Consider the following 18,423-nt stretch of genomic DNA (forward strand, 5'->3'; position numbering starts at 1 on the left):
ACTAGCTCAGTGTCCAGTGCTCAGAAGTCCCTTGTGAACGCGTTGTGGCAATTCCTCAAAAAACTAAAACAAGAACCACCATACCATCCCATAATTCCACTTCTGGGTATGGATTCAAGAGAATGCACAGCGTCTTAAAGAGCTAGAGGTATTTGTACACCCACATTCATAGCGGCTCTGTTCACAGTAGCCAATGGGTAGAAACAACCCGCATGCCTGTGGTCAAATGAATGGAGAGATCAAAAGTAGAGCAGGCTGGGTGCGGTGGCCCATGCCTATAATCCCAGCACTTTGGGAGGCCGAGGCAGGTGGATCATCTGAGGTCAGGAGTTCGAGACCAGCCTGACCAACATGGAGAAACCCCATCTCTACTAAAAATACAAAATTAGCCAGGCGTGGTGGCGCGTGCCTGTAATCCCAGTTACTCTGGAGGCTGAGGCAGGAGAATCGCTTGAACCTGGGAGGCAGAGGTTTCGGTGAGCCGAGATTGCGCCATTGCACTCCAGCCTGGACAACAAGAGCAAAACTCCGGATCAAAAATAAATAAATAAATAAATAAATAGGCCGGGTGCGGTGGCTCAAGCCTGTAATCCCAGCACTTTGGGAGGCCGAGACGGGCGGATCACGAGGTCAGGAGATTGAGACCATCCTGGCTAACACGGCGAAACGCCGTCTCTACTAAAAAATACAAAAAAACTAGCCGGGCGAGGTGGCAGGCACCTGTAGTCCCAGCTACTCTGGAGGCTGAGGCAGGAGAATGGCGTGAACCCAGGAGGCGGAGCTTGCAGTGAGCCGAGATCGCGCCACTGCACTCCAGCCTGGGCGACAGAGTGAGACTCCGTCTCGAAAAAAAAAAAAAATTAAATACATAAATAAAAAAATAAAGGGTGGAACATACAAAGAATTTGACTCAGCCATAAAGAGGAAGTTGTGATACCTGTGACAGCACGAGTGAACCTTTAGGGTATTACACTAAGTGAAATAATTTGGTCACAAAAAGGCAACCCTGTAGGATCCACTTATACGAGGTCCCTAGAGTAGTCAGATTCAGAGAAACAGCAGAATGGAGCTTGCCAGAGGCTCGGGGGATGGGGCTGGGGAGTTGTTTAATGAGGACAGTTTGTTTTACAAGATGAAAAAGTTCTGGAGATTGGTTACACAACATTGTGAATGTACTTAACACCACTGGACTGCACACTTCAAAAAAGTGACCGTGGTAAATGTTATGGCAATTAAAAGGAAAAGTCACGTGGCCAGCGGCTACCACGCTGAGCTGCGCAGGCCTTGGACAGTGTCGTGGTCACAGACAATGGAGTGGCTGGTCTTTACCATTCTTTCCAGCCGCCCGAGCACCATGGTGTCCAGGGGCCAGGCCCCTGGTGGCTTTCTGTGGAAATCAAAGTTTTAGTTCACAAAAGTGTCTCTGGGTGTGGGGTGTCTGCTTCTCCCACTTGGGGTTCCCGAAGGCAGACCCCAGAGCTCACCTGGCCAGGTAGGAGAGTGAGGCGGGCTTTGGCATTGCTCTCTCTCTGCCTGCCTGCGGGCCAGCTGGGGCCTGCAAGGCCGCCTGTCGAGGGAGGGGTCGCAGGAATGACTCTCACCTGTGCAGAAGGCCAGCCACTGCCCTACGTCAATGGCAAAGATGGGGCTCGGTGGTGTTTTATGATTATTTCTCAAGCAGGGCCCCTGGCGGGCAGGATGTTTGGTTTGACTTTCTGCAGAGTTCTGGTGCCTGGGGAGGGGCCCAGCTGCAGCAGAGGCCGCCCCTCTCTCGCTCTGGGCCCCAGGGGCGTTGGGGGTGAGGAAGGAGAGTTCAGGGGGCAGCACCTCCCCCCAGGCCTTGCTGGGGAGGGTTAAAGGATGCTGGGGGGAGGTGGGGGTGGGTAGGGGCTGGTCTCAGTCCCGGGCAAAATGACTCTCAGACCCACAGGCAGATGGAAGCAATTTTCGGTCACGTGGGTCGGGGCTGAACTGCTGCCCCGCAAGGCAAGGCCCCATGTCTGGCTCCAGGAAGCGGCCCCGAAGCCACATGGTCCGGGGCCAGATGCAGGCTGTGTCTTTGTTTATTTAAAGGTTCTGAAAGCCCAGGGGAGAGTATTTCTGAAAGGGGAGCAGAAGCAGGAGCAAAGCCCCAAAGGCTTCCAGGCTGCATGGCCTGGGGGTGGGGGCACGTGGGGGCACAGAAAGAGGAGATCTGGCCTCCAGGTCTGCCTGGGGGTATTGCTGTCAGCAGTGGAGCTGTGTGGACCCCCTTGGCGGTTCCCAACAAGGAATGATATTGTTCCTTTGTTCCCCCTGTTCCATAAGATAGGAATTCCTGCGCCCCGTGGAGGCTGAGAAGACAGGGAGGTGCTTGTGAGGATAAACCAGGCCCCAGTTTCTGGCTTCCAGCGTCTTTTCCTCTCTCACCTCTGATGCCTCAGGCCTGGGGAGTCTCCCTCCGACACCCTCTGACCGCTCCAGTGAAATAGGCTGAGGGGGATGGCTGGAGGCGTCTGGGGACGGGGGTGCAGCCAGGTGGGGGTGCTCAGTGAGCATTTTTTGAGTTCGGTTCTTGCCCAGCAAGTGGAAGGGCAGTTGAACTGAAGTCTCCCCTGGCCCCTCCTGGCCTGGAAGCCTGCCTCCCGCCTTCTGGGCAGGGTGAGGAGTGGGCGTGGGCCGCCTGCCCGTCACCGGGGATGTGCCCCCTGCAGCCTCCCACGCTGTGGCCCTGGCTCCCACGCCGGCTCCACTCCCCTGTGGCTGTCCCTGGTGGGTGCCCACCCTTCCCAGGGAAAAGCCACTGCCCTCCCCGAGGGCTGGCAGGAGAGGCCCTGCCTGGGAGCACGCTGTGTGGTCCCTGTCTTAGCGCAGGATGCCTGAGGCCAGATCCTCCTTGGGAGGCAGGATGGGGCGAAAGTCTCCCGGCAGGCAGAGCAGGGCCCAAGCGGGGAGGGGGCCCAGAACAGCAGCAGCCCAGCCTGCTTGGGAGCTGAGGGCCACCAAGGGCAGCTCCTGCCTGTGGGGACTAGCGGAGGCACCGCCTCTGTGACCAGCGAGTTGTCTGCACCCACGCGCATGCACCAGTGAGTGTGGCGAGTCTGCGGTGCGCTGGGACCTGGCCCGTGTGCCCTCCAGCCAGCCCTGGTGGGAACCAGCCCCATCCTGGGAACCCCTGGAACTCCGCTGCGTGGGAGGATCCAGGTCTTTGGCAGGTGCCTTCTGGGCGCCCGCCCCCAGCCCCAGGCCTCTGACCCATGTGTGGAGTCTTAACAGCAGCCAAGGCAAGGCCGGCGAAGGGACCTACAGACAGAAGATGCTTGAGTGATTTCGGGAAGTTCAGCCCCACGTGCCCCACAGACCTGAGAGTAAAACTTGGTCCTGGCCTGTGGGTGTGCAGCCCGCGGGTGCTGGCCAGGCAGACAAGACGGCCGCCTGGGTCAGTCCAGGGGGAGGCAGAGGTGGACTGGGCGCCCCCTCCCCTCCATGCACCCAGGGGCAGCTCTGCACCCAGGTACCCGCCCTGCACCCAGCACTTTTCCTTCCCTCAGGACTACTGGCTCGTGGTATGGGATTGAACACACAACTCCATGGGGACGTACGCTGGTTCTATCCCCCTTTCTTGCAAGACCATCCATGGAGACATGGGAGGTGGGGACAGATGCTGGTTCCATCCCCCTTTCTTACAAGACCGTCCATGGGGACGTGGGAGGCGGGGACAGAGTCCGGTTCTATCCCCCTTTCTTACAAGACCGTCGTCTATGGGGACGTGGGAGGCGGGGACGGATGCCAGTTCTATCCCCCTTTCTTACAAGACCATACATGGGGGCATGGGAGGCGGGGATGGACGCCGGTTCTATCCCCTTTCTTACAAGACCGTCCATGGGGACGTGGGAGGCGGGGACAGACGCCGGTTCTATCCCCGTTTCTTACAAGACCGTCCATGGGGACATGGGAGGCGGGGATGGATGCCAGTTCTATCCCCCTTTCTTACAAGACCGTCCATGGGGACATGGGAGGCGTGGACGGACGCCGGTTCTATCCCCCTTTCTTACAAGCCCGTCCATGGGGACGTGGGAGGCAGGGACAGACGCTGGTTCTATCCCGCTTTCTTACAAGACTGTCCCTCCTGCATCTTGGCTCCCGGGTCGGCCTCTAAGGCCTTTGAATGGCAGCAGGTTTATCTGAGTGGAGGTGAAGGAGAGGGCCAGGTCCACCTGGGTGGCTGGAGGCCGTGTGGAGGCCGGGAGAGGAGAGCGCCCTACACCTTTGTCTGAGCAGCCCTCCAGGGTATAGAGACAGGAGTTTAGGGTCAGCCCTGCCTTAGAGCGGAGGGGGCCCCCAGGTTGGCACAACTCCTAGAAGAGGAGATGGAAAAGCCTGGCCTTGGGAGTCTGGGGATGGAGCTTTGCTGGGGAGGCAGCATGGCTGCAGGATGGTAGCTTTTTAGAGGACACCATGGCCAGGGGCATCCACCCTGGGGAATTCTCAGGGGTCTCCTGGGCAAGTCGCTTCGCCTTTCTGAGCCTCAGTTCCTCAGTTTCTCCATCCAAGGCTGGGTGTGACATCCACCTGGCAGGTGCCTGTGTGTGAGGCCCTGTCTCGCTCTAACTCCTCTGCTCTTCCTTCCCCAGCCACTGAGACGGCTCCTAGCTGCGTTGGCGACATGGCCGACACCCCCAGAGATGCCGGGCTCAAGCAGGTGCCCGCACCACGGAACGAGAAGGCCCCGGTGGACTTCGGCTACGTGGGGATTGACTCCATCCTGGAGCAGATGCGCCGGAAGGCCATGAAGCAGGGCTTCGAGTTCAACATCATGGTGGTTGGTGAGTCCTCGCCCCGCCTGCCACTCAACCCATGCTAGAAACCAGCCTCAGCCCCCAGGGCGGGTTCACAAGCCTTTGGGCTTGGTCTTCCCTTCTGTAAAACAGGGCAGCAACCCTGACCTCAAGGACAGATGGCCAGTGACATTGCGTGTGCGTGCTGTGCCTGGGAGGAGCCCACAGCCTCCAGCGGCTCCTCAGAGGGGCCTGTCCTGCACATGCAGGGCCCCTGAGATGACTTTGGGGAGCCCAGGCCGGCCTGGAGCAGGTCCTGATGAATGGTCACTGCCTCTGAGCAATGACATCAGCCTGTGCAGAGAGTTTCTGTGGCAGCTGTCCCCTCACTGTTGCTCCAGCCTGGCCCTCCAGGCTCCCCGCCGCAGCCTGGCTGGAGGCTCCCCAGCAGCCCAGCTTCAGCACCTGCCCTGGAATTGCGGCCTCATGGCTTCAACACCCCCGGTGGCCCTGGAGAACTGGAGGTCACCACGGGAGGTCGTCGATCAGTACGACCTGGGCAGGGTGAGGGGGCTGGGCTGGAATCTACAGTGGGCTGCCTCTTGTTTCCAAAGCCCCCCAGGTCCCATTCAAACCTCACAATGACCCTGTGAAGGGGGCGTCCCGTTTTCCAGGCAGACACGAGGTGCAAGGAAGGCTGCTGAGGTTCCTTAGCTCACAGGGCAGAGAACCGCAGCCACCGTTTTGACTCCCAGAACTGTGTTCTGCCCACTCCATGGGGTCCAGGGAGGGGTCTGGGGAAGTGCCCCCACCAGCTCACACCCTCAACAAAGGTGAGCTTGTGGGGTTTCTGTAAGGTGTCTGGGCACCTTTCAGGCCAGGCCTGTTTCTCTAACTAATGCCAGCTGTGCATGCCCTTCTTGCGCAGCTCTGTGGGTGCAAACCCACACCTGCCAGCCCGATGTCTTTCTTTCCTCTTCTGCACTGACCTGGGCCCTGGCTCCCCTGGGGTCTTGGTGTCCTCTCTGCTTCCTGTGGCCTCATGGGACCTGGCTGCTCGCGGCCCCACTGTGCTCACAGCTGCCTGGAAGCTGGCAGCCTGCTTCAAGGGAGGGTGGAGGTATGGGGTCCCCTCCTGTGGCCCCCACCCTGCTCTGCCTGTTGTGGGGGACATGCTTGTACCCTGAGAATTTAGGGCTGCCTCCCGGGAAGACGGCTAGAGAGAAAGAGAGGGGAGAGGCCCAAAGGCAGTGGCCAGGCTGGGACTCACCTCTGTGGGCTGGGGAGGGACTGCCCTGCTCCCTAGCCAGGGATAGGGTGAGAAGGACCTGGGAACCTCTGGGTCCCAGCCATGGCACAGGCCTTCTTCCAGAGCTTTGGCCCCAAGAAGAGGAAGAGGCAGCCCAGCAGCCCTTGCTGCCTCCTGTGGCTGCCACTCTAACAGCCTTGCCCTCCGGGAAGGGTGCCCAGGAGGCCTTCACCTGTCTGGGCCTCTTTTCAACCCTGAGAAGAGCAGTGGTCCTGATTCCCCCCAAGGTTACTCCCTCCTGGTGATGCTGAGTAAAGAATAAGACATGGGGCAGCTCTGCTCTCCTCCCTCCTCCCTCCTCCCTCTTCCCTCCTCCCTCTTCCCTCCTCCCTCTTCCCTCCTCCCTCTTCCCTCTTCCCTCCTCCTTCCTCCCTCCCATAGCAGCCATGCCCACCTGCAGAGATGCAGGCAAGGTGGAGGGACACCTGTTTGTAGGTCCACAGACCCCAGGGAGAATCCCAGCTTTGTCCTAACTCAGTGGCGTGAAACTTGTGTGTCTTCCCCCGGCTTCTCTGTGAGCCTTGGCTTCCTCATCCATAAAAAGGGATCATCCTGTAAAATGAGATTGAGCAAGCAGGCCCCGGGCAGGGTCCCTGACAGGTTGTGGTTGTTCAAGAAGTTACAGCAGTGGTGATGGTGGTGGTGGTGATAAGGATGATGGGGATGGTAATGACAGTGATGATGATGGTCGTGGTGATGGGGTGATGGTGATAGTGGAGATGATGGGGTGATGGTGATAGTGGTGGGATGGTAGTGGTGATGTGGGTGATATTGGTGATTGTGATGGTGGTGGTGGTGATAAGGATGATGGGGATGGTAATGACAGTGATGATGATGGTCGTGGTGATGGGGTAATGGTGATAGTGGAGATGATGGGGTGATGGTGATAGTGGTGGGATGGTAGTGGTGATGTGGGTGATATTGGTGATTGTGATGGTGGTGGTGGTGATAAGGATGATGGGGATGGTAATGACAGTGATGATGATGGTCGTGGTGATGGGGTGATGGTGATAGTGGAGATGATGGGGTGATGGTGATAGTGGTGGGATGGTAGTGGTGATGTGGGTGATATTGGTGATTGTGATGGTGGTGGTGGTGTTGATGGGGTGATGGTGGTAGTAGTGATGGTGATAGTGGTGGGATGCAATGGTAGTGGTGATGTGAGTGTTGGTGGTGGTGAGGGGGATGATGGTGGTGGTAGTGGTGATAGTGGTGGGATGGTGGTGGTGATGTGGGTGATGGTGGTTGTGATATGGGTGATGATGGTAGTGATGGTGATGGTGGTGATGGGGGTGATGATGGTGATGGGGATGATGGTGATGGTGATGATGGGATGGTAGTGGTGATGTGGGTGATGGTGGTTGTGATGGTGATGATGGTGATGATGGTGATGGTGGTAATGGTGGGATGGTAGTGGTGATGTGATGATGGTGGTGATGGGGGTGATGATAGTGGTGGTGGTGATGGTGATGATGGGATGGTGGTGATGGGGATGATGGTGATGGTGGTGATGGGGATGATGGTGATGGTGATGGTGGGATGGTGGTGGCGATAGTGGTGATGGGGATGATGGTGATGGTGATGATGGGATGGTAGTGGTGATGTGACGATGGGATGATGGTGGTGATGGGATGATGGTGATGTGGGTGATGTGGTGGTGGTGATGGTGGTGGTGGTGATGGGGATGATGGTGATGGTGATGGTGGGATGGTGATGGTGGTGATATGGTGGTGGTGATCAGGGTGATGGTGATGGTGGGATGGTGGTGGTGATGTGGTGGTGGTGATGGGGTGATGGTGATGGTGGGATGGTGGTGGTGATGTGGGTGATGTGATGGTGGTGATGGGTGTGGTGATGGTGGTGGTTGTGGTGGTGTTGATATGGATGATGGTAGTGATGGTGATAGTAGAGGTGATAGTGATGAGGGGGATGGGGATGACGGTGGTGCTGGTGGTGGTGATTTGATGACAGTGGTGGTGGTGATGAGGGTGACAGAAGTAGTGATGATGACGGGAGTGATGGGATGATGGTAGTAGTGGTGATGGTGTTGTGATGGTGGTGCTGATGGGGATGGTGGTGATGATGAGGGTGATGATCGTGATGATAATAATAAAAGTAACAATAATAAAGGGGTACACTTTAAAGTATCCCAGTTGACATCTTCTAGATCTAAGGTGTCGTGGCTGGAACATTGACATAACTCCTGACCTGAGCTTGGCCAGGACACAAACCTGGTGGACAGAGAGAGATGGGCAAGGAGTGTCCGTCCTTGGGCTACTAAACAGTTCAGGCTGGGGATTCTCAGCACCAGCCTTGGCCTCCTGGGAGTCCACACTTTTCCTAGAAAGGTGTTATCAAAGTCAGAACATCGATGTAATTTAGGGTGTTTTGTTTTTTTGAGACAGGGTCTCACTGTTGCCCAGGCTGGAGTGCAGTGGCATGATCTTGGCTCACGGCAACCTCCACCTCCCAGGTTCAAGTGATTCTCATGCCTCAAGCATGCACCACCATGCCCAGGAGACAGGGTCTCACTCTGTCACTCTGGAGTGGCAATGATCCTAGCTCACTGCAGCCCTGCACTCCTAGGCTCAAGCAATTCTCCCACTTCAGCCTTCTCTGTAGCTGGGACTACAAGTGCTCACCACTACACCTAGCTAATTGTTAACATTTTGATGTAGAGACAGGGTCTCGCTCTGTTGCCCAGGCTGGCCTTGAACTCCTGGGCTCAAGCAATCCTCCTGCCTCAGCCTCCCAAAGTGCTGGGACTATAGGCGTGAGCCACCGCACCTGGCCTAGGGCGTTTTTTTTTTTTTTGTGCTTGCTAGCTTAACCCAAGGCAGCTCTGTGCCAGGTAAAGCAATGGGGCACCGAGTCTGGAGTGGTGTGTGTGTGTGTTATGTGTGAGTTGTTCGTGTGTGTTGTGAAAGTTGTGTGTGAGGTATGTGTGAGAGGTGAGTTGTGTTTGTGTCGTGAGTTGTGTGTGTGAATTGTGTGTGCGTGTGTGTGTGAATTGTGTGTGTGTGTGTGAGCTGTGTGTGTTGTGTTGCCTGTGAATGCCACTTCCTCATCCTTGTTTGTCTCAGTCACCTGTGGACTGGCTGTCCACACACACAGGCACTGTCCCTTGAGTGGCACCACCCTGCACATGGCCCCACAGATCCCATGGGATGTGCATGAGCCTGCCTGATGCTCACATCAGCTCCGCGGGGGAAAGGATTGTTTATCCCATTTTGCAGTTCAGGAAACTGAGGCATGGTGAGGTCAGATGACTTGCCCAGTCCCCAGCCAGTCAGGGAGGAGCAGTTTGAACACCTGAGGCTGCCCTGGGTTTGGTTCCCACCACCCTGGTGAACTGCAGGAATCCCGGCCACCTGGTGCACCCCAGGCAGCCCTGGGCTCCTCCGTGAGCCTGGCCTCTGTCCCGTCTAAAATCTGAGCCACCAGGAGACCTCCTGCCCAGAAAGCACAAGGGGCACAAGAGATGCCTCCTCTCCCAGGCCTGGCTCACCTCAGGAGAGGACTGTGGCCTGGGTTGTGCTGGCACCAGAGCCCGGCTGTGTGGGTTTACACAGTCACTGGACACCCGGCTCGAGGGTGAAGTCCGCGGGTGCTGCTTGGCAGGGGTATTGCCGGGCGGAAGCCCAGACACTGCTGAATCTCAGGCTGGGGAGCCTCATGCCTGGGTGGGAGGGGCCCCACGTGCAGACCCTGCTGGCCTCTCTGGAGAGACCCCTGACCGGCCTCCCATCCTCTCCCCAGGGCAGAGCGGCTTGGGTAAATCCACCTTAATCAACACCCTCTTCAAATCCAAAATCAGCCGGAAGTCAGTGCAGCCCCCCTCGGAGGAGCGCATCCCAAAGACCATCGAGATCAAGTCCATCACGCACGGTCAGTGGCCGGGGCGGGCTGGGGGTGCGGGACGCCCCTGACTTCCTGGAGCACAGGGGTAGGGGGTCAAGTCCATCACGCACGGTCAGTGGCCGGGGCGGGCTGGGGGTGCGGGACGCCCCTGACTTCCTGGAGCACAGGGGTGGGGGATCAAGTCCATCACGCACGGTCAGTGGCCGGGGCGGGCTGGGGGTGCGGGACGCCCCTGCCTTCCTAAAGCACAGGGGTGGGGGTCAAGTCCATTACACATGGTCAATGGCTGGGGGCGGGCTGGGGGTGCAGGACGCTCCTGCCTTCCTGGAGCACAGGTGCTGGGTGAGGGTGCCCAAGTCAGGCAATCCCAGGTCCCCAAGACAGGGACTCGCTGTGCCCACCATCCCCGGCATGTTGAGTCTGGGGCTCTGGCTGTGAGGGGTCAGCGTCGCGGACCCCTGTGGGCCCCGTCACACTGAGCTCCCTGCAGACAACTGAGTTTTCCACCAAAAGTCATGGGTGAGGGATGCCCAGGGGCACCGTCACCGGCCTGTGCCCTAGCTGGCTGAGGAAGGCTATTAATTTCCCAGTGTCTCCTTGGTTGTCATTGCTGCCTACCTGGGGTTGCCCCTGGGTCAGTCAGGCGTGGGGTGTCTGTGAGGGTCCTCCGCCTCCCCTCTGACTCTGTGCACGTGGCTCGGTGCAGATATTGAGGAGAAAGGCGTCCGAATGAAGCTGACGGTGATTGACACACCAGGGTTCGGGGACCACATCAACAACGAGAACTGGTGAGGCCCCTCCAGGGGGAGAAGCACTAGCAGGGGCTTCAGGGCTCCCTGGACCCCACCCAGAGTCAGCCCTTGGGGCTCCCCAGCCCACGGGGTTGCAGGACCCACCTCCTGGGACCTGACGTGCTGCTAAAGTCGCATGTCTCAGGGGTCTGAAAATTCTGGACCAAAGCAGAATTACCTGGGGAATCTTGCTGTCCCCAACTCACCTCCTGAGGCCAGCCTGGGGAGGGTGGTTTGGGAGGTCGAGGATAAGGCTGTGGCCTCTCTGCTCAGCAAGCCAGACCTCCCAGGGCGTGCATTGGCAGGTGGGGTGTTGGGCTCTGAGTCCTGGGAATGGGTAACCTGCTTGGGGAGGCGTCCCATGTGCCCGCTGACTCGTCCCCCATCCCCCACGCAGCTGGCAACCCATCATGAAGTTCATCAATGATCAGTACGAGAAATACCTGCAGGAGGAGGTCAACATCAACCGCAAGAAGCGCATCCCAGACACCCGCGTCCACTGCTGCCTCTACTTCATCCCCGCCACCGGCCATTCGTACGTCCCTGCAGTGTCGGCGTCCTCATGCCGTGTGCCCTGGGTTCCCTCTGTCCCCTGGGGCTCCCCGACAGTGCTGTCTGCCCTGTTGCTGGGCACAGAGGGGCCGAGTCGGGGGCCGTGGCCACCAGCTGTGAAGTTGGGGGTGTGCCGTGTCTGAACCTCCAAAGCCTCACTCTGATCCCTACACAGCATCCTGCCCAGTCCCCATCCTTCAGCTGTGTCTTGGGGAGGGAGCTGAGGGTCAGGCAGGCCCTGGGCTGTTCTGGAGCCTGGTGGTCTGTGTCCTGCCTTCTCAGGCCAGGCTCTGGCAGGTGGAATGGGAGCCCCCAGCCTAGCACCCTTAGCGGTGACCTGACCTTCTCGTCTGGGCCCTGCCTCATGGGACCCCTCGGTGGGTTTGGTGCGTTCTTAGGCAGGAAGCACAGAGATCAGTGCTGGCCCCTTCCAGGGCTGCACGGGGCTGCTGTTGGCCTTGGCAAGAGCCCTTTCTTCCCGCTGGCTCTGTCCGCACCTGACGTTGCCCCCAGAGGTCTGCAAGGGTGGGAGGCTGTGTGTGCCCTGGCAGGCGGACCCTTTGTGGCCTCACAGACCCTCTGTCCTCGGCTTGCTGTGCACCCCCCGCCAGACACCTGTGGCCCACCCTGAGCCAGGGCTGGGAGGAGGTGGACCCAAGGCCAGCAGGAGGGGCTGGTGGAGGCAGCCGTGGGTGGCTTGTTGGCGTGGGTGGGTGGAGAAGGTCCTTCGCACCTGCTGGCCCAGACGCACGTCCCTGGGTGGAGGAAGTCCAGGGGTTTGGGGAAACCCATACTCCGTGGGCAGCAGGTGCAGGAAGGAGCCTGGCTGGTGGGCAGCAAGCCTCGACCAGAGTCTGTGGGAAAACCCAAGCCCGAGTTTTCGAGCCCACCCTCTGGATCATCCCCTGTGGGCCGGCAGGAGTCCATTCAGGAGCAGGGCCAGCTTGCTGCCCACAGGCCTCTCCTGAACTGAACATCTACCCTCCCAGGGCAGAACGGCCCATCTGGGGTCCCGTGGTAGCTGTTCCAGCTGCTCCAAGCTTTGCCTCAGCTGAGGCTGATGGCAGGAGGCAGAAGCCCCTCCTGATGCCAGCTGGGCAAGCCGAGGATGGCGGGCAGTCTCTGGCACTTCTGCCACTCCCCAGCACTGACCCTTTGGCTGGGACCCCAGCTGGGCATGTTTCCTGGTCCCGCCCGAGGCGCCCAGTCCCATGAGGCAGGGGCGGCCCTTGGTCATCTCTGCTTAAACTTCTGCCCGGAGCTGGATTCTCCGCAGCCATGTCTGTGACTGACTTATTCTCACTGTGGGAAAAGCTCTGCTCCAGATCTGGGGAAGACAGTGCTCCAGTTCCAGGGCCCTGCCAGCCCCTGCCACCCACAGCTTTCCCCACATCGGACCCCAGGCTCACTGGGGCCAAGCAGGCAAGGGGAGCAGCCAGCCTGGTGCAGGGGGAGCAGCCAGCCTGGTGCAGGGGGAGCAGCCCGCCTGGTGCAGGGGGAGCAGCCTGCCCGGTGCAGGGGCACCGCACACTAGTGCTAGCTTCTGTTTCTTTGGCCTCTCCCCTCCCAGCCAAAGCCCCACAGCAAGACGGCTGCTGAGCCAATGGCAGCCCCTCTGTGTGGACATGTGGGTGTGTGGTTGTGACTCCAGAACGCATGGACGAGGGTGCTTGGAGCTGGCCCTGGTCTGCCTGCCCTGCACAGTGGTGTCACCTGTGTCTGGGAAACACCCTTGTCCTTCCTCTGCCCCACACTCACAGCGTGGCCAACTCAGCCCGGGGCCCCGTCCTTGCCAGCAGGGACCCCCGTGAGCCCTGAGCCAGCACCTGAGAGCGTCGACATCTGCTTGGAGGTGGGTGGCCCCCCCTCGCTCCCCCAGATGAGCCTCATGCACATCCTTCTGCTTCAGCCTCAGGCCCCTGGACATCGAGTTTATGAAACGCCTGAGCAAGGTGGTCAACATCGTCCCTGTCATCGCCAAGGCCGACACACTCACCCTGGAGGAGAGGGTCCACTTCAAACAGCGGGTAGGGTTCCGTCTCCACCCACCCCAGCCCTTCTGCACAGCCTGGAGACGCTGCAGGCCTGGCAGGGGCCACCCAGTCTAGAGGAGTCACATGGTCGGGAAACCGAACCGCCGGTCACTCTCCCAGCGGGTGGCTGGCCTGGTGGTCCCTGGCCTGGGTGGCTGCTGGGGGCCGTCCCTGAGATGGCCTCTCCGGCTCCCCCATATCTCAAAAGCAGCTTTGGGGGAGGGCCCATTCTCCAGCAGATTCTCTTGGGGGGGTTTTGGAGAAGACCTGGACCAGGCGGATGGTGAATCTCTCTTTCAGGGAGTGAGGCCGAGGAGGGGCCGTGAGACATGGCCCACCTTGTTTTTTGTCTTTTTTTTTTTTTTTTTTTTTTGAGAAAGGATCTCGCTCGCTTGCCAAGTTTGCAGTGCAGTGGCGCAGTCATGGCTCACTGCAGCTTCCACCTCCCAGGCTCAGTCATCTGAGTAGCTGGAATTACAGATGCATACCTCCACGCCTGGCTAATTTTTGTATTTTTAGTAGAGATGAGGTTTTGCCATGTTGCCCAGGCTGGTCTCTAACACTTGGGCTCAAGGGATCCTCCTGCCTCAGCCTCCCAAAGTGCTGGGATTACAGGCATGAGCCCCCTCACCCGGCCCTGCCTGGTTTTTATTAGATGGAAGAGAAGTTGGGCCAGGCGCGGTGGCTCACGCCTGTAATCCCAGCACCTTGGGAGACCGAGGCGGGCAGATCACTTGAGGTCAGGAGTTTGAGACCAACTCACCTGCAGCTGCCCCTGCTCCCCCCGGGAGGCACAAGAGTTGGAGGTGATTGGGGTCACAGACCCCCAGAGCCTGCCCTTGACCCTGAGCCTGGGGCAGCTCAGTGTGGAGGTCATGTGGCGGCAAACACCGGGGGCGGGGGGCGGGCAGAGCTTGCCACAGGGATGTGCCCAACTCTCTCCCTCTATCCCAGATCACCGCAGACCTGCTGTCCAACGGCATCGACGTGTACCCCCAGAAGGAGTTTGACGAGGACTCGGAGGACCGGCTGGTGAACGAGAAGTTCCGGGTGAGTGGATCCACGGGGATGTTCTTCCCGGGGGACCCCCAGTTCCTGCTGAAAGGTGTGGGGGGAGGTTTGGGGGACCTTAAGCCATGAGATGATATTCTTGGGGCCAGAGAGCACTGAGCCCGGGTGTCTGTACCTGGTGCTCTCAGGCTGAGGCTCTCGTTTTTGGGGGACCCCAGACTCAAGGCAGCTCCTCCCAGGGGCCCAGGAAAGGGAATGGCCTTCCCGCACATGTGTAACCAGCGCCATCCGCCCGTTCCCCAGGAGATGATCCCGTTTGCTGTGGTGGGCAGTGACCACGAGTACCAGGTCAACGGCAAGAGGATCCTCGGGAGGAAGACCAAGTGGGGCACCATCGAAGGTACTCGCTGCGGGCGCCAGGGCTACAGACAGACGGGAAACAGTCCCTCTGCTGACTCAGAGCCTGTGGGCCACGCCTGAGCCGAGGACGAGTGGAACCTCAACCACTGCATTGCCCCACCCAGAGAGAGGGGTCTCCTCGTCCCCACTCAACCCTTGGGAAGTGAGAGGGCAAGTGGCCTGTGCGGGTGCCTCCACCCCGGATCTCTCCCCGGGCAGGGAAGGATTCGGGGAGACAGGAGCTGGGACGGAGGCTGCCAAGTTCTGGGAACTGGTGCAGGCTTTTTCACGGGCACCTGTGTGGCCCTGGACAAATCGCCCAACTTCTCTGGGCCTAGAAAAGGGGTGGGCCGTAGCTCTGTGAGCCAGATGGACCCTCGGACCCTCACCCTGCTGAAGTTCCTGGGACCCTCACACCTTAGTCTCTCGTGGCTGTTGTAACCAATTAGCACAAATGAGGGGCCTTGAAACAACACAAATGTATTTTCACAGTTCCCGAGGCCAGAGGTCCAAAAGCAGGGGCTGTTTCCTTCTGAGGCCCTGAGGCCCAGCCTCTTCCATGCCGCCTTCTTTCTGGGGGCTCCCAGCACTCCTGGCTGTCTTGGAAAGGCATTACATGCTCTAATCTCTGCCCCATTGTCACAGGGCTTTCTTCCCTGTATCTCTTGTCCTGTCCCTCCTCCTCCTTTTTTTTTTTTTTTTGAGACAGGGTCTCACTCTGTCACCCAGGCTGGAGTGCAGTGGTGCAATCTCAGCTCACTGCAACCTCTGCCTCCTGGGTTCAAGTAATTCTCCTGCCTCAGCCTCCCGAGTATCTGGGATTACAGGCCTGCATCACCACACCTGACTTAATTTTTATACTTTAGTAGAGACAGGGTTTCACCATGTTGGCCAGACTGGTCTTAAACTCCTGACCTCAGGTGATCTGCCCACCTTGGCCTCCCAAAGTGCTGGGATTACAGGTGTGAGCCACCGAGCCCAGCCTGTTTCCTCCTCGTTGTAAGGATGCCTTTGGACTTAGGGCCTAGACTAAGTGGATGATCCCATCTGGAGATCCTTAATGAATCTTTGAAGAAAGACATTTTCCAAGTCAGGTCACAGTCATGGGTACCAAGGCCTGGACCTTGACCATATCTTTGAATGGATGGGAGCCCCAGGTGGGGGGGCCACAATTCAACCCCCTCTTGGTGGTGACACCCCGGGAGGGATGGGCCCAAACGTTTCCTGCGCTTTCCTCTCTCTGCCGCTTCCTTTCTCATTAGAATGGAAGAGGGGAAGGTGCAGAGGGAAATGGAGCAGGAAAAGCCACCTTGTTCTGGAGAGCACTTGGCTGAAAGGCCCAGTAGCGCAGGAAGCACAAGTCTCTTAATCTTCCAGGGCCTCAGTTTTCATCATCCACAAAGTGGGTGCAGTGTGCCAAGATTTTAGTGAGTTGAGAGACTGTCCCAAAGACCACGAGAGCTTTTTGGGAAGCTGTTGCTCTAAGAAAATGGTCATAATGACAATTATCAGGAGGCATCAAACGCTCCTGTGCCCCTGGCTTCAATGAGTTATCTCACTTCATGCCAAGAGCTCCCCGCACCCACCCTCCTTGCAGAGTTGAGGACGTGCTGTGAGCAGAAAACCTCCCAAGGGATCCAGAACGGGAGGCAGCTCTAGAATCCACAGCTCCAGCCCTGCACCAGACTCCCTCGAGATGGGAGTTCATGCCTGGAGGAGGGTGTGGAGAGGCACGCGGGCCTTTTCCCCTGTCTGCCCTGCTCCCCTACCACCGAGCCTGCCCCACCCACCCCGCAGGAGCTGCCCAGCAGGGTGCGGCCTGGGTGTTTTCCAGTATCCGCCTGTGATGTCAGGCTGGCTTGCCTCCCCTTGGCCCCTCTGCCTGCAGTTCCTCTCTTCCTCTCTGCCCAAATAATTCTTGCTGTTTAGGAACCTTTTTATGAAAGACAGGTTTAGGAGAGCTCGGGATGGATGGGCCTGAGATGGGCTGGCTGCTTTGCTATGGGCGTGCCTCTGCTGCACCCTGGTGACCAGCCTTGGGTACTGCAGGTGGCTGGTGACGGAACCTGTCAGGAAATGCACAAGGCTGGGGTCCCTGCACCTCTCTGACCTGTGCATTGTTGCGCGCCACTGGCTCCAGCTGAGGAACAGCCTGGAACCTGTCAGGACAGTTGTGAGGTGGTGGGGCCCACATTCCAGCAGTCTTATATGAGGACCCTGGAAATGTGCCTTCAACACTGATGGGTTTTTATATCGGGGCCCTGTGAGTTCCTAGCTGACCTGACACCCGGGCTAGTAAGGGCTCTGCCTCATTCTTGCCTCCCACTTGGTGAACAGCACAAGATGCTGTATCTTTGCCATCCTTAGAAACCACCCCAAATATTGTCAATAGAAATGTGGGGTGTAATTAATCACGCCATGAACTCATTTAATCCTCATGTCCCTGAGAGGCGGGTGACGTTATTATCCACATTTTATGGATGAGGAAACTGAGGGAATGAGAGTAACTTGCCCGAGCCAGGGAGCAGCGATCATACACTGCAACTCCAGCCTGAGAGCTCCATTCTTCCTGCCGGCTCTCGCTGCCCCTCAGTGTTAGATGAGAATGCTGCTGGTCAGTCTGCAGGAGGTTCTAGTGTGGACACCGCCCTACATAGGGCCATGGCAGGAAGGGTCTAGGCAAAGGCAACTGGCGTAGCACTGAGAGCACTTGAGGACTGGGCAAGGTGGAGGCCCCGGCCCTTCCTACTGGCCTACCAAGTGAAAACCAGACATTTTTAACTTGGGGAAAAGCCATATGGCTCTGTGATGGGGCAGCCTGGAGCTGGGTGTATGGGTCCTGAATCCCGCTCCAGCCTTACGAGCTGTGGAACTCAGACAGACACAGTTCTTGCATTCTCTATACCTCTATACCCCATTTTCTTTTTTTTTCCTTTTTTTTTTTTTTTTTTGAGACGAAGTTTCGCTCTGCTGCCCAGGCTGGAGTGCCGTGGCGCGATCTTGGCTCACCGCAACCTCCGCCTCCTGGGTTCCAGTGATTCTCCTGCCTCAGCCTCGCAAGTAGCTGAGATTACAGGCACCTGCTACCAGGCCCGGCTAATTTTTGTATTTTTAGCAGAGACGAGGTTTCATCATGTTGGCCAGGCTGGTCTCGAACTCCTGACCTTGTGATCCACCCGCCTCGGCCTCCCAAAGTTCTGGGATTGCAGACGTGAGCCACAGCACCCAGCCTCTATGCCCCATTTTCATCAGATAATGGGGATAACAAAGGAATCATGAGAGACACTTGCAGGTGTGTGAAGATGAAATTCATCACACGGGAGGGCACCGGTGTCTTTTTATTTGCCTTCCTGCCCGGCTCCGCACCTCCAGTGATGCCATTCACTGCCTTCCTCGTTAAAAGGCCTTCTGTTGTAACAGTTATACGTGCCAGGCACTGTGTGTTCATGTAGGAGTTATGAAGCACAGCAATAAAATGACCACTTTGAGATGGCCACCAGCTCGAGCCCGAGGGCACTTGTGGGCACCCATGTGCCCAGTCTTTCCTCGTCCCTGAGAAGTGACCACTGTCCCGAGCTTGGGCTTGTGTGTGTTATATGAAGTACACGTGTCCCTGAGCAATGTTTAGCATTGCTGATTCTTGAGCTTGTGAATGGTCGTCCACAGTACGTAGCCCCTGTGTGTGTGTGCTCTGAGCGCAGGCAAGGTGG

At 58.1% G+C, this 18,423-nt stretch overlaps 1 protein-coding gene across 20 annotated transcripts in view; it reads left to right on the forward strand.

The window, feature by feature from the left end:
• The window catches only part of SEPTIN9 (septin 9), a 215,261-nt gene that overhangs the window by 193,044 nt on the left and 3,794 nt on the right, over positions 1 to 18,423 (forward strand). For 18 of the 20 annotated variants that reach the window (XM_074020661.1, XM_065532052.2, XM_065532055.2 and 15 more), the window contains 7 exons: positions 4,614 to 4,805; positions 9,826 to 9,954; positions 10,634 to 10,715; positions 11,116 to 11,253; positions 13,180 to 13,297; positions 14,258 to 14,353; positions 14,618 to 14,714. In XM_074020661.1, the coding sequence (XP_073876762.1) occupies positions 4,614 to 4,805; positions 9,826 to 9,954; positions 10,634 to 10,715; positions 11,116 to 11,253; positions 13,180 to 13,297; positions 14,258 to 14,353; positions 14,618 to 14,714 (852 nt within the window). Of the gene's footprint in view, positions 1 to 3,530; positions 3,631 to 4,613; positions 4,806 to 9,825; positions 10,123 to 10,633; positions 10,716 to 11,115; positions 11,254 to 13,179; positions 13,298 to 14,257; positions 14,354 to 14,617; positions 14,715 to 18,423 lie in introns of those variants that run through there. The other 2 variants (XM_065532057.2, XM_074020663.1) reach the window with 2 other exon arrangements.

This window comes from Macaca fascicularis, chromosome 16, assembly GCF_037993035.2.
Source record: "Macaca fascicularis isolate 582-1 chromosome 16, T2T-MFA8v1.1".
NCBI lineage: Eukaryota > Metazoa > Chordata > Mammalia > Primates > Cercopithecidae > Macaca > Macaca fascicularis.